The following is a 15,858-nucleotide window of genomic DNA, read 5'->3' as shown; positions in this document are numbered from 1 at the left end:
ACCCCTCTGGCATATGATGAATAGACTGAGTGTAAAGAGTGTTGTATCCACGGCCTAGACAGCCCGTTTATCATTTCACCTATCAAATGTGTCTATAGCAGGTAGAGATCTATGTATTGCATCAAAAACCGCTACTCTCTTTACACCCCTACTCAAGCCCCTGATATTCCAAGAGATAAGTTTCATAAAAGTCCCTTTCCAAAGTGTAGTAGGAGGGGCCCCGAGGGAAAGTGGGCAGAAAGGGAGAGGAAGAGGAGGAGAAGGAAAAGAAGAAGAAGAAAAAAAAAACATCTCCACAAAAACGAGCAGTACAATGAAATAACTAACCTACCCCCCCCCCCCCCTCCCTTCTGAATGAGCCAGGCTAACTTCAGTCCTGGCTCTCTATCTTGACAATTCACCCTCCCAGCCAGCCCCCAACCCTCTTATCCCTCAACTCCTTATCTTTTCTTTGATCCATGTTTCAACCGCTTCCACTGTATCAAAAACCCAATTTTTAGTTTCCCATTCAATCCTCAATTTAGCCTGAAACAACATTGAATATTTCACGTTATTCAAACGCAACGTTTTTTTCACTTCAATAAACCGACTTCTTTCCTTTACCGTTTCTTTTGCGTAATCAGGAAATAACCCTACTGTTGTACCCAAATATTCTAGCTTCCCTTTCTTGTCCTGCGCAATATCTCCTCTTTGTCTCTAACAGACAATAAATTGAATATTATGGTTCTCGGTCTCATTCCAGGTGGGGGCAATTTTAGCGGGAGTCTATAGGCCCGTTCCACAAAATTTTTGTAATCCGAGATTTCCTGGCCCAGTTGTTCCGTCAACCAAGTTTGCATAAAAGTACAGGGATCTTGTCCCTCCCCACCCTCTGGGATCCCCAGGCATCTCAGATTAGTCCTTCTGGACCTATTTTCTAGATCAAGTAGTCTATTTTTCAAATCCCTGTTTTCTTCCTTTAGGGAGTTTTTTTCTTTAATCGTTATCTGTAAGAGGTCCTCAGAGTCAGATGCCCTTTTCTCTATTTCTATCAACCTTTCTTTATATTTTTGTACATCTGCTCTGAGGAGCCCCACCGACTCCCTAATGTTTCCAGTCTGGAGAGAGAGGTCCTGTATTGCCAAACTAAATTTTTTTATTTCTTGAAATATATCTTGCAGGCTAGGAACCTGCTCCTCTTTAGTAAAGGCATTTTCCTCCAACTCCATTAACTGTTTACTGCCATTCTCCCCAGACTGAAAACGAATCTCAGGTACTTTAAGGCAGAATTTTCCTCTAAAATAGACTCACCCTCTTCGCCTAAACCCACATTCCCCCTTTTTTTTTTTTAAAGGGACTAATCTGTCCGCGCATATTGGTCAAGCGCAGCAGCAGGGGCAGCCTCACTTGGAGCACAACTTCTCATCAGGCTTGGAGCTCCATGGTTGGGAGGGAGATTGAGCGTCACCTGCGTGCACACGCCCACACCATCACGTCAACCCCGGACTCCACACACAGACGTCATTTGATCCAAACGGAAAACATGTCATATCAAACCACGTGTTACCAGTCTCACCGATCTCCTGCCACCTGTCGCGGGAACGTCCGTGACATAGGATCTCTTCTCTATATAGAGGGAATATGTGTCATAAGGCTCAAGAAGCTACCTCTGCAACTCCTTACATGATGCCTTGAACCCTCCGCTGGCAAGATACTTTCCTCAGCACAGGTATTGAAATAAATGGCCAGCAGCCTAAAGATAGCCAATCATCCAGGTATGGAACCACAGAAGTTCTCTGTGTTCTTAAGGAGGCAGCTGTAGAGGACACCACAACATAAAGGTGTGAATAGCTGAGAAGATCCTGAACAGATGGGCTGTGAATTGCAGGAGCAGAAGACCTTGCTCCTCAGGAGTTATGACCACCTTAGATGATAAAATATGCGGCCATCCGGACTGACTCTGTCAAGGCTTCATATCCTCTTGTCTCAGTATTGACTTCAGGAACGTCAGAGGAGATGTTCTACCTATGGAGGGTGTATCTTTACCCTAAAGAACTGCTGTAATGATCATTTCATATATGGCCCTGTAGGTATCAGGGGAGAGAACTACAACTCCCAGCATGTCCAGACTGTGACAATAGAACATCAAAGGGGGAGAAAAACGACAACTCCCAGCATGTCCATGCTGTTTTTATATCATAGGACATTACAGGGAACCGGTAGAAAAGAAAACAACCACAACTCCCAGCACTTCCTTCGCTCTATAGACAAAAAAAAAAAAATCCTAAATTCTACACTTTTTTCTCCATATAAGGCTATTACTTTCACACTAGCGTTGCCGGATCCGGAAATCCGTATGCAAACGGATATCTTTTATTTCCGGATCCAGATCCGCTTGACAAATGCATTGAAATATCGGATCCGTCTCTCCGGTATCATCCGGAAAAACGGATCTGGTATTTATTTTTTTCATGCGCAGACTGCAAAACCATATCCATCGATGCGGCAATTTCCGAAACACTTGGAACCGGAACCGGCTTGCTTTCTATTCAGAATGCATTAGGATAAAACTGATGTGTTTTTTCCGGTATTGAGACCCTTCACTGGATTTCAATAACGGAAAAGAATAACGCTAGTGTGAAAGTACCCTAAGGCTGACACATAACGGTGACATCATCACAAGTCCTTCCCCACCTTTTCTCCTATGCTGAACCACACCCCCTGCACTGATCACATGGCGGTGATGTCACCCCAGGTCCTTCACCACCTCTTATCCTCTCCACTGCTGAGCCCAACCTCCCATACTGATCACATGATGGTGAGGTCTCTCCAGGTCCTTCAGCTCTAGCAGTGCAGCAGATACTGGGCAGGTCCTGGTCGGTAGTCAGGGCTCTTGTTCTCTCTGGTATCAGCCATTCCTCCAGCCTGCAGGTAAGATGAGCTGTGAGGAGACAGTGTGGTGGAGAGCTCAGACATGTCACCTCTGGAGATTCTCCTCCATTACACACAAGGAATCCTTCTCCGCTCCTCAGCTTAGTATGATGGGGGAGTAGTAGAAGGGGTTGTCATCATTCGCTGGCCTCTGACTGTCCTTGTGATGGGCCCCTGCATCCAGGAGGAAAATGAATGGAGCGGGGCCCGGCTTGAGCTCAGCTCTCTCCAGTCTCTTCTCTAGGAGTTCTGGACACAGCTGAGCACAGCCCAGAGGTGGGACCTGCATCTGTCAGACATTTATCTCCTGTGGATCCACTAGAAATCTCCATGTTCGGGCCCCTGGAATCCATGTGGTGGGGGCTTTGAGAAGCGGGGCCCCTCCAGGAAGTGCAGTTCTGGAGGTGACACCTGGTCTTGTCCCCTGAATGATTTCCTCTCCTCTTCTCACAAAGGCCCCTGCAGTACTAGAAGCCTCCAGCTCCTCCAGTTCTCTTCTCCTGAATGAGCCACCAAGGATGGACAGGAAGGAGATCAGCAGAAGAATATTAGACCTCACCTTGGAGATCATCTCCCTGCTGAGCGGAGAGGTAAACTTTTCTCGATTTCTCTCCTCTTTATTGTATTCTGTAACAAGTCAGACATCGGGAAGGAGAATCCATCATAGGAAGTGATAGGAAGAGTCCAGGGTCCTGTAGAACGGCCTCTAGACCTTCCAAGTCACGGAGAACCTCAAGATCAGCCCTCAGTATGGTGAGTGATGTATCATGTGACCAGTCACCAATAGTCATGTTGTAGGAGCCATGAGGAGGTAAGTAGGCACGTGACACCCAGGAGGAAAGGGCTGGAGGAGAGTACATGGCCCCTGAATGGTTTATTGCCTAAGTGTCTCTCTCCATCCACAGGAGTACACAATAGTGAAGAAGATATCGGAGGACTGTGTGACTCCCATCATCCATCTCCAGGAGTCAGGAGGGCGGAGCAGGACCCCTCACCCCATCACAGAGCCTCCCCCTCACCCCCTGATACATGAGCATAAGATCCTAGAACTCACCCACAAGATGATGGAGCTGCTGACTGGAGAGGTGACACTGCTGGGAATGCTGGGAAATTCTCCAGTAAAAGCACTGGAGGGGTCTGGGTGATGACGGTGTCATTGTGTTTTCAGGCTCCTTTAAGGTGTCAGGATGTCGCTGTCTATTTATCCATGGAGGAGTGGGAGTATATAGAAGGACACAAGGACCTGTACAAGGAGGCCATGATGGAGGAGCACCAGCCTCTTATATCACAAGGTAAGAGCCGTCATGTGCAGTGTATACACGTGTGTGCAGTGACATGTAATGGAGGAGCACCAGCCTCTTATATCACAAGGTAAGACCCGTCATGTGCAGTGTGTACACGTGTGTGCAGTGACAAGTGTGTCACCGTGCAGCAGATCTAAGCTCCAGCTATTGTTCACCCAATGGTAGCCGGTTCTCCAGACCTTGAGAATAGAACAACCCTGACCGATGGTGCACACAGCAGAGCCTGAAAAGTCGATACTGTGCCGCAAACAATCCCGGGCAGCCTGCCGAATACAGATCCTACCTATCTAACTAATGGCAGGTAAAAGCTCAGTCTTAGATTTTTCAGGTACCACTAAAACAAAGCGATGAACACAACAAAACCTGGGTTCACTGACCTGATACCATCTGGTAACAGAGGATGTCTCTCATCAGGGTAGTTCCAGGCCTGGAAGCACACCTGCGGCCTTGCTGAGTAGATGTCCTTTTCTTTCAAAGCTCCAATCAGCTCTGCTGGAAACAATCCCTTCTCCTGAAGGTTAGGATCTGGGTACGGAACGGGTGACAGTCCCTCTCTACTATCACCCCGATCACTGCAGGACACTCCAAAGCCGTGATGAGACCGGGTGGCAAACCTGCCACGGCTGGACCTCTGTGGACACCTGGGCAGGGACAACCCACCATTCCTCCTCTTCTTCATCTGAGGGACATTCCTTCATACTCTGAGCGTGAGGAGGCACCCCCTCCATGCACATCGGCTCATCAAAATTGCAACGTCTCAACATATTATGGTGTAAGTTTCGTGAGGGTATCCCTGTCCCTACTGGCTCTACTTCATAGACTGGAATAGTGGGGTCTACCCTTCTCTTCACCGTGTATGGAACCGCCTCCCACCGTCCATCCAACTTCCCAGATGGCCGTTTGGCTTTGACCTTCACCCGGGGCATACCCATCTTTCTGCATTAGTCTTGGGTTAGGGTGTACCACCTGTCTCAGGCGCTCCCCCACAACCTTGTGGACCGCTCTCAGCTGGCGGCGGTGCTCCTGCACCCATGCGGTGGTACTTCTCGGTAGGAGCTCCATCGGGTTGGGCATGTGGAGATCTTCAATCTCCCATCCAGCTCTTGCAGATTATGCTTCGAACCCATTCTTTCACTTTTCACAAATCCCAGCAGCCATTCTGGACTCTCTTCCAATCAGCCAGCTTTTTCCCCAGCACCAGTGGCATTCCATACGCCACCCCACTTGAATGTGCCACATCCGGGAACAGAAGTAAACGACCAAGGTCAGGAGTTTCAATGTCCTCTAACTCCTCATCGGCTCTCTGAGTCGACTGTCCTACTGGAACTCGAGAGAGAGTGCATCGGCATTGCCGTTCTCCCTACCGGACCAGAACTTAAGGTGGTATTGGTACTTAGAAAGGCGGGCAAACCATTTTTGCTCGAGTGCACAGAGTTTGGCATTCTCCATCATCATGGTCACTTCTGCACCAGTCAGGTATTCCGCAAACCTTTCGTTCATGGCCCACACCAGTGCCAGTAGTTCCAGTTTAAAGGAGCTATAGTTATCAGGGTTGCGTTCTGACTCTCTTAGGGACCGTCTACCATAGACGATGACTCTCTCCCGTCCATCCTGGACTTGGGATAGTACAGCCCCCAGACCATATAGGCTTCCGTCAGTATACAGCAGGAATGGGGTATCAAACCGCGCATAAGCCAGGATTGGGGCATTGGTCAGCTCCTCTTTCACCGCTTCAAAGGCCTCTTGTTGCCGGGGACCCACGGGCGTTTGTGGGCCCCCAGCCGTGCCTTTTAGCAACTTGTCTAACCGTCCCAACAGATGAGCGAATTTGGGTATAAACCTCCTGTAGTAGCCGGCTAGTCCCACAAACGCCCATACCTCTCGTAGTGTACTTGCCCGGGGCCATTTCTGAACGGCCTCCACCTTGCTGGCGGCCGGTTTTACTACCTCCTGGGTGACCACATGTCCTAAGTACTCTATCTGCTGTCGGAACAGCTGGCACTTTTTGGGCTTGATCTTGAGCCCATGGTCTCATAGCCATCCCAAGACTTGTCGCAGCTTCTGGAGGTGATCTTCAAAGGAGGCCCCAAACACTACTATTTCATCCAGGTATATCAATGCTGATTTGAAGTTGAGGTTCCCCAGACAGTGTTCCATCAATTGCTGGAATGTCTCCGGAGCATTGAAGAGGCCGCAGGGTATCCGGTTGAACTCGTAGAGTCCCATAGGTAGAATGAAGACCGTCTTGGCTTTGTCCTTCTTGGCCACCGGCACCTGTCAGTACCCACTAGCCAGGTCAAGAGTCGAGAAGAACTTTGCTTGGCTTAGTGCTGACAATGAGTCCTCAATCCGCGAAAGGGGGTAGGCATCCCGGACGGTCTGAGCATTCAGCTTCCGATAATCAATGTAGAACCGGAGACTCCCATCTTTTTTCTGCCCCAAGACTACCGGAGCAGCCCACGGACTTTGACTCTCCTAGATCACCCAGTTCTCCAACATGCTGTCCACCATATCTTTCACCTCCTGGTACATCTTAGTTGGGATTTGCCGATAACGTTCCCTGATCGGTGCAGCATCGCCGGTTGGGATTTCGTGTTCGATGGCAGTAGCACACCCAAAGTCCTCATCATGTCATGAGAAGGCCTCCTGAAATTCCCAGAGGGTGTCTTCCAGCAGCTTTTGTTCCCCTGGGGTCAGGGTTCTGCAGTCCACCCCGATCCGGGTCACGATTACTTGACCGTTCCACTCCACTGTTGGGGTTTCCCTTGAATAGATCTACACAGCATAGGTCCAGGCTGATCTCCTATCAGGCTGTAGCGTGAAGTTCCTTTATCGAGCGATACCCCCTTCAGACACATAAACTTTGGCCAGCAGGGTGTTTCCGGGGACGGTTAACTCGCAGTCCTCAACATTACAGCAGCGTACAGGCACACATCCGTCCTTTACAATGGCCCGGGCTACCGGTGGGCGAGTCTGCGTTTCTTCTTGATAAGCGGGCTCGATCAGGACCTCCAGTCCATTCCATCGTCGTCCAGCCCCCACCGGCAGCATCAATATTCGCTTTTGTCGAGGTGGGATCCGTAGCACCCTCACGTCTCAAATGGCCCGACCAGACAGGTTACTCTTTTGCAGGCTACAGCTCCTCACCATCTGTTGTAAGACCTTCTGGGCAGGCCAGTGTGTGATGGCCCATTGCCAATACTTCGGCCCTTCCTTGGCATAGAGTTGATGGTCTAGGTCTCTCAGTACATTGATGCCCAGGGTCACGTCCATTCATTTTTGGGACGAATGGTCCACCAGAACGACCCCCTTCTTGCCGACATCTTGCCCAAACAGTCCGACCTGCATCCAGACTATCCCTCGGACATACATCTCTCTGTTATCGGCAGCCGTCAGCCTGATGACGCTCCCATCTTCGGGCTCCATCATATGCCGGAAGTGCCTTTCGAAGAACTCCAGGGGCACAAGGGTGCACTCTGACCCTGTATCAACTAGGCAGCATACTTTCTGGCCTTCCTACTCGGCTTCCATAACGGGGCTGCTGGCATACAGGTCATGTTCCTCACATGTAATGGAGGAGCACCAGCTTCTTACATCACAAGGTAAGAGCTGTCATGTGCAGTGTATACACGTGTGTGCAGTGACATGTAATGGAGGAGCACCAGCTTCTTACATCACAAGGTAAGAGCTGTCATGTGCAGTGTATACATGTGTGTGCATTGTGTGGGGATTTGCTCTGGTAGACAGGCTAGCGGACACAGTATAGAGGCAACCACAAAGTCTTTAACTTAAACAGTTCAGTGTTTTATTCACACATAAGGAAAAAAACTAAAAGTGACATTTTGCAGTCTAGGTGTTTGTTCACACTATGAAAAGTCCACAGAACAAAAACCTTCACCTGGTTTGCAGTTTCTCCACATGTGGTCTGCAGCAGGCTTTAGGGGCCCGTTTCTCAGCATGCGGCTCCCAGTCCTTTTGCATGGCACACATTTTCAGATCCCAAAACACCCAGGGACTGACAGTGCTCCACTGTCAGAGAGGAGTAATCCACACCCAGCTGAGACTGCTGGCTGGGTTTGATATAGGCCAGTAAAGACCCAGCCTGGAGCGTGGGGATCAGCTTACAGCCATACTAAAATAGCAATGTATCAACCAGCACCAACTGCCGCTGACACTTGAAAATACTGGCTCTTACTTCACCGCCTCAGTGACACATACCTTCCGTCAACGACGGACCCTTGCAACTACCTACATACCTCCCCCTTTGTTCAATCCTGAGGGGGTGAACACTTGCTAGACAGTGTACCCGGGACAGGGCATCCGCGTTTCCCTGTAAGCGGCCTGCCCTGTGTTCCACTGAGAACTTGAAGTTCTGTAACGACAAGAACTATCTGGTGACCCGAGCATTCCTCTCTTTGACTTGGCTCATCCACTTGAGAGTGGAGTGGTTGGTCACCAGACAGAACTTTCTCCCCAACAGATAATAGCGGAGAGACTCGAGTGCCCACTTGATGGCCAGGCACTCTCTCTCCTCTATACTGTACCTAGTCTCGGCTGGGGTAAGTTTACGGCTCAGGAAAACAATGGGATGTTCCTCCCCATTGATTTCCTGAGAGAGAACAGATCCGAGGCCTACTTCAGAGGCATCGGTCTGTACCACAAACTCCCTCTTGAAGTCGGGCGTCACCAAAACTGGTGACCCGCACAGGACCGACTTCAATGCGGAAAAAGCCTCTTCCGTCTGGTCATTCCAGTGGACCATCACGGACTTCCGTCCCTTCAGGAGCCCTGTCAACGGAGCCGCTAAAGTGGCAAAATCTGAATGAACCTCATATAATAGCCCAACCATTCCCAGGAACGACTTTATTTGCCTAGTGGTGACAGATCAGGGCAAATTCCGAATCGCCTCTATTTTATTTACTTGGGGTTTGATGACTCTGCGTCCAATGACATACCCCAAGTACTTAGTCTCCTCTAACCCTATCGCACATTTTTTGGGGTTAGCAGTCAGTCCAGCCTTCCTAAGCGAGTCCACTACAGCCTGCACTGTTGGTAGATGACTTTCCCAGTCGGTACTATGAATGACAATATCATCCAGGTAAGCCGAGGCGTACCGACGATGTGGACGAAGTACAATGTCCATGAGATGTTGAATGGCAGGGGCGCCATGCAGACCAAAGGGTAACACCTTATATTGGTACAGCCCTTCTAGTGTGATGAAGGCAGTTTTCTCTTTGGCAGCCTCCGTCAAGGGTACCTGCCAATAGCCTTTGGTGAGATCCAAAACAGTTTCCTGCTGCTGCTTGTTAGCCTCCCGCTGCTGCAAGTTAGCCTCCAAAAGGGCTTTCATGACCACCTCCATTTTGTCAGGGGATACGGGTCGTAACCTTGCCGGCTTAATATAGGACATATACTCGTGCCTGGGAAAAACAAAAACTTTTCAGCCTTCAGGCCTGCCTCACTGCGTTTGCACGCATCCTCCACCAATAATGGGGATTTTCTCTGGTAGACAGGCTAGCGGACGCAGTATAGAGGAAACCACAAAGTCTTTAACTTAAAAAGTTCAGTGTTTTATTCACACATAAGGAAAAAACAAAAAGTGACATTTTGCAGTCTAGGTGTGTGTTCACACCGTGAAAAGTCCACAGAACAAAAACCTTTACCTGGTTTGCAGTTTCTCCACCTGTGGTCCGCAGCAGGCTTTAGGGGCCTGTTTCACCCAGCACTATGGCTACTCCCAGTAAAAGCCGGCCCAGATCAGCTTACAGCCATACTAAAATAGCAACGTGTCAACCAACACTAGCTGCCGCTGACACTTGAAAATACCGGATCTTACTTCACCTAGGCTAGGTACCTCGGTGACACATATCTTCCATCAATGACGGACCCTTGCGCCTTCCTACAATTGACATGTAATCGAGGAGCACCAGCCTTTTATATCACAAGGTAAGACCTGTCATGTGCAGTGTGTACACGTGTGTGCAGTGACATGTAATGGAGGACCACCAGCTTCTTATATCACAAGGTAAGACCCGTCATGTGCAGTGTATACACGTGTGTGCAGTGACATGTAACTGAGGAGCACCAGCCTCTTATATCACAAGGTAAGAGCCGTCATGTGCAGTGTATACACGTGTGTGCAGTGATATGTAATGGAGGAGCACCAGCCTCTTATATCACAAGGTAAGACCCATCATGTGCAGTGTATACACGTGTGTGCAGTGACATGTAATGGAGGAGCACCAGCCTCTTATATCACAAGGTAAGACCCGTCATGTGCAGTGTGTACACGTGTGTGCAGTGACATGTAATGGAGGAGCACCAGCCTCTTATATCACAAGGTAAGAGCCGTCATGTGCAGTGTATACACGTGTGTGCAGTGACATGTAATGGAGGACCACCAGCTTCTTATATCACAAGGTAAGACCCGTCATGTGCAGTGTATACACGTGTGTGCAGTGATATGTAATGGAGGAGCACCAGCCTCTTATATCACAGGGTAAGACCCGTCATGTGCAGTGTATACACGTGTGTGCAGTGACATGTAATGGAGGAGCACCATCCTCTTATATCACAAGGTAAGAGCCGTCATGTGCAGTGTGTACACGTGTGTGCAGTGACATGTAATGGAGGATCACCAGCCTCTTATATCACAAGGTAAGAGCCGTCATGTGCAGTGTATACACGTGTGTGCAGTGACATGTAATGGAGGAGCACCAGCCTCTTATATCACAAGGTAAGACCCGTCATGTGCAGTGTATACACGTGTGTGCAGTGACATGTAATGGAGGAGCACCAGCCTCTTATATCACAAGGTAAGAGCCGTCATGTGCAGTGTATACACGTGTGTGCAGTGACATGTAATGGAGGAGCACCAGCCTCTTATATCACAAGGTAAGACCCATCATGTGCAGTGTATACACGTGTGTGCAGTGACATGTAATGGAGGAGCACCAGCCTCTTATATCACAAGGTAAGAGCCGTCATGTGCAGTGTATACACGTGTGTGCAGTGACATGTAATGGAGGAGCACCAGCCTCTTATATCACAAGGTAAGAGCCGTCATGTGCAGTGTGTACACGTGTGTGCAGTGACATGTAATGGAGGAGCACCAGCCTCTTATATCACAAGGTAAGAGCCGTCATGTGCAGTGTATACACGTGTGTGCAGTGACATGTAATGGAGGAGCACCAGCCTCTTATATCACAAGGTAAGACCCATCATGTGCAGTGTATACACGTGAGTGCAGTGACATGTAATGGAGGAGCACCAGCCTCTTATATCACAAGGTAAGAGCCGTCATGTGCAGTGTATACACGTGTGTGCAGTGACATGTAATGGAGGAGCACCAGCCTCTTATATCACAAGGTAAGAGCCGTCATGTGCAGTGTATACACGTGTGTGCAGTGACATGTAATGGAGGAGCACCAGCCTCTTATATCACAAGGTAAGACCCATCATGTGCAGTGTATACACGTGTGTGCAGTGACATGTAATGGAGGAGCACCAGCCTCTTATATCACAAGGTAAGAGCCGTCATGTGCAGTGTATACACGTGTGTGCAGTGACATGTAATGGAGGATCTCCATAGTTTATTCTCACATTACATTAGAGGCTACGTGTTCTTTATATGTCAGTCAGGAGCGTGTTCTTCTGGCCTCTATCAGGCCAGTGTAGTAGGCTATACTACAGAGACATCTTGTAAAATCCGTATTCTGCATTGTATATATATTGTAGATTATAAATGGTGTTTATGGGCAATGTCTGCCTCTGTATGAATCTTTCCTGATTGTATGAATTTTTGTCATCGATGTAAAATAGGCGTTATGTAAGTCGTTGGTGTCTGAATAAAATGTGAAAAAATTTGTATTAAAATTCTATCGGCTTTAAATTGCTAAATGTGATCATGTTGTACATCACTTAAGCGATTATCTGCTCATCCCCTTCACATTGCATGTCTCAGAATGTTCTAGCTGCATTAGAGTGTGTTCACACATGGCACATTTATTGTAGAAATTTCCATATATTGTTTCTGCAGCAGGTGCATGGATTATTACAAGCCACATTCAGGGTAGCGGGACAGTCACAGAAATGTCTGCAGCTGATCTGCTCTGTGTGAACTTGCTCGTAGATAACCAGTGACTGATCTGTGCTGCTCTTATAATCTGTCCAAAAAGGGGGGATTTTAAGGTTCCACATATAGAAACAACAGGCAAGTTCTGCAGGGGTGGGGCTTACGATGCTCCATTGTGACAGAAAAGCCAACCACTGAGTGGTATAGAGGTAGACAGACTTGTGTAGCTGTGCAGCAGATCTGTCCTCCAGCCCAAGCTCCTGTGATAAATGTGGAGCATCTCTAGATTTACTCTGTACGTTTTAAACAGGATTAGTAAATCTGCCCAGTTGTTTACCCAATGGTTGCAGGGTGTCCAGACCATGAGGCAGCAAAGCAGCTCCAAACCAGGATGTTCCCTCCACCAGCCCCAAACCATTAGGCCCCACTTCACCAGCTTCAACCATGATGCTCCTTGTTTTATTCAATTGTCTAGTTGCTGTTGAAAGGCAAAATGTGTTGGCAGAGAGCAGGGCTCGTTTCCAGACATGGTCGGGCTTTTCAATTTTTTTTGCTTTGTTAAGTCATTATTTATTTGTATGTAATAAAAGTCATGACCTGGTGTAAACCAGAATCCTGGACTTTGTAAGGCTGGGATCACAAGTGCAGTTTCTTTTGTCCAAAGTCAGCAATGGATTCCAAATAAATGAACAATTCTCCTTCCTGCTGGATTCCAGCCTAATTGGAATGTTATAAGTTTGTCTACTTTGTAGTTTGCAAAAAAACAACAACTTTAAAACAAATTTTCTTTTTTATTTTAACAGAAAATCCCAGTAAGAAATGTGAAAATGTCATGTTACCACTAGATGAAGATATCATGCAACGGTCTTCAGAAGAAAACCTAATTATCCTTAATGTACATTCAGGACTTTACAGTACAGATCTATCATATAATCCTCCTAATTATGAGGAACCTTCTCCTGACCAATCACAGATTGTTACCGCAAGTACAAGTCAGAAAAGGATTAAAAGTTTTCATTGTGGTAAAGAATCCACAAACAGCTCAGGACTTTCTAGACACCGAAGGCGTCACAAAGGAGAGAAAATGTATTCATGTTCAGAATGTGGGAAATGTTTCACATGGAAATCAATTCTTGTTAAACATGAAAGATGTCACACAGGAGAGAAACCATATTCATGTTCAGAATGTGGGAAATGCTTTACCCAGAAAGTAAGTCTTGTTGCACATAAGAGATGTCACACAGGAGAGAAACCATATTCATGTTCAGAATGTGGAAAATGCTTTACCCAGAAAGTAGGTCTTGTTGCACATAAGAGATGTCACACAGGAGAGAAGCCATATTCATGTTCAGAATGTGGGAAATGTTTTACACAGAAATCCAATCTTGTTAAACATGAGAGAATTCACACCGGAGAGAAGCAATATTCGTGTTCAGAATGTGGAAAATGTTTTATAAACAAATCAGATCTTGTTACACATGAGAGAATTCACACTGGGGAAAAGCCGTATTTATGTTCAGAATGTGGGAAATGTTTTACACAGAAATCAGCTCTTGTTACACATGAGAGAATTCACACTGGGGAAAAGCCGTATTCATGTTCAGAATGTGGGAAATGTTTTACAGAGAAATCAGAACTTGTTAAACATCAGAGATGTCACACAGGAGAGAAAGCATATTCATGTTTAGAATGTGGGAAATGCTTTACCCAGAAGGGAAGTCTTGTTATACATAAGAGATGTCACACAGGAGAGAAGCCATATTCGTGTTCAGAATGTGGGAAATGTTTTACACAGAAATCCAATCTTGTTAAACATGAGAAAATTCACACAGGAGAGAAGCCATATTCGTGTTCAGAATGTGGGAAATGTTTTATACAGAAATCAGATCTTGTTACACATGAGAGAAGTCACACTGGAGAAAAGCCGTATTCATGTTCAGAATGTGGGAAATGTTTTACAATGAAAGTAAGTCTTGTTATCCATAAGAGATGTCACACAGGAGAGAAGCCATATTCGTGTTCAGAATGTGGGAAATGTTTTACTCAGAAATCTAATCTTGTTAAGCATGAGAGAATTCACACAGGAGAGAAGCCATATTCATGTTCAGAATGTGGAAAATGTTTTATACAGATATCAGATCTTGTTACACATGAGAGACTTCACACTGGGGAAAAGACATATCTATGTTCAGAATGTGGGAAATGTTTTACAGAGAAATCAGATCTTGTTAAACATCAGAGATCTCACACAGGAGAGAAAGCATATTCATGTTCAGAATGTGGGAAATGTTTTACTGATAAGTACAATCTTGTTACACATGAGCGAATTCACACTGTAGAGAAACCATATTCATGTTCAGAATGTGGGAAACGTTTTTCAGATAAATCAAGTCTTCTAAAACATAAGAGGAATCACACATGACAGAAGCTGCATTCAGAATGAGAAAAATGTTTTTGTTTTTAATACCATAATTAGGGGTCATTAGTAAAGTCACACAGGAGAGAAGCCATATGGCCACAATATAACGAAACAATATATCACATAGACAAAGTTTTCATTTCAGGTTGTATATTTGGATATAAAAATTGATGTCACGGCTTCTATAAAACTTCTGATAAATCCTGTTTAGGAAGACATATATTCTGTTCATGACTTATAGTTTAAACCTTACAGTTAACCCTTTCAGTCCTGGAGGGTTTTTCACATTTTTATTTTTTACTACCTGCCTTTCCAGGACTTTTTTATTTTTTCATTTACATAGCTGTATGAGCACTTGTTTTTTGTGGGACAATTTGCATTTTCTAATTCCACTATTTAATACTGCTAACGATGTAGTGGGGAGATGGAAAAAAATTCCACGTGGGGTGAAATTGTTTTGTTTTTACGGTGTGCCCTATACAGTAAAACTGACCTGTTACTTTCATTCTCCAGGTCAGTACGATTACGGCAATACCACAAATGTATAGTTTTTCTTGCATTTTAATACTGAAATAAAAACTTTAAAAGACATTTTATTTTATTTTTTTACCTTTTCATTAGGGTTGAGCGAACCCAAACTGTAAAGTTCGGGTTCGTACTGAACTTTAGGATTTTTGGACCCCGGATCCGAAACCGAACATTTCCGTAAAAGTTCGGGTTCGGTGTTCGTCGCTTTCTTGGCGCTTTTTGAAAGCCTGCAGAGCAGCCAATCAACAAGCGGTTAACTGTCTGATCTTAGAAGCCATCACAGCCATGCCTACTAATGGCATGGCTGTGATTGGCCAGAGCAGCATGTGACCCAGGCTCTATATAAGTTGCATGTCACTCTGCTGTTACAAGTGTAGGGAGAGGATGCTGCTGGACTTGTGATTTCAGGGAGAGAATAGGAGAGAATCTAACTCAGCGATCTACAGAGAAATAGTTGTGTGGGTGCAGGGCACAATCGTTTTACCCTGCCCTGAGGCCATTGACCAAAAAAAAAAAAAATTTTATAATTCTGTTAGTTAGGTGTGTGGCGGCGGCCATTTTATGCAAGCTCAGTACACCAGCACTGCATCTGAGCTTTTGGGACATTGCAAATCACAATTTTT

The 15,858-nt window shown here is 46.4% G+C and overlaps 1 protein-coding gene across 4 annotated transcripts in view; it reads left to right on the top strand.

Moving 5' to 3' along the window:
- Positions 1-14,824, top strand: part of LOC120991227 (gastrula zinc finger protein XlCGF26.1-like) — a 136,854-nt gene extending 122,030 nt beyond the window's left edge. Inside the window, exons 3-4 of one of the 4 annotated variants that reach the window (XM_040420089.1) lie at positions 13,092-13,502; positions 13,587-14,824. In XM_040420089.1, the coding sequence (XP_040276023.1) occupies positions 13,092-13,502; positions 13,587-14,710 (1,535 nt within the window). In that variant the 3' untranslated portion in view covers positions 14,711-14,824. Of the gene's footprint in view, positions 1-4,152; positions 4,203-10,297; positions 10,319-13,091 lie in introns of those variants that run through there. The other 3 variants (XM_040420090.1, XM_040420091.1, XM_040420088.1) reach the window with 3 other exon arrangements.
- Positions 14,825-15,858: the final 1,034 nt, after the last annotated feature.

This window comes from Bufo bufo, chromosome 2 (assembly GCF_905171765.1).
Source record: "Bufo bufo chromosome 2, aBufBuf1.1, whole genome shotgun sequence".
NCBI lineage: Eukaryota > Metazoa > Chordata > Amphibia > Anura > Bufonidae > Bufo > Bufo bufo.
This window is presented reverse-complemented; position numbering and strand designations above follow the sequence as displayed.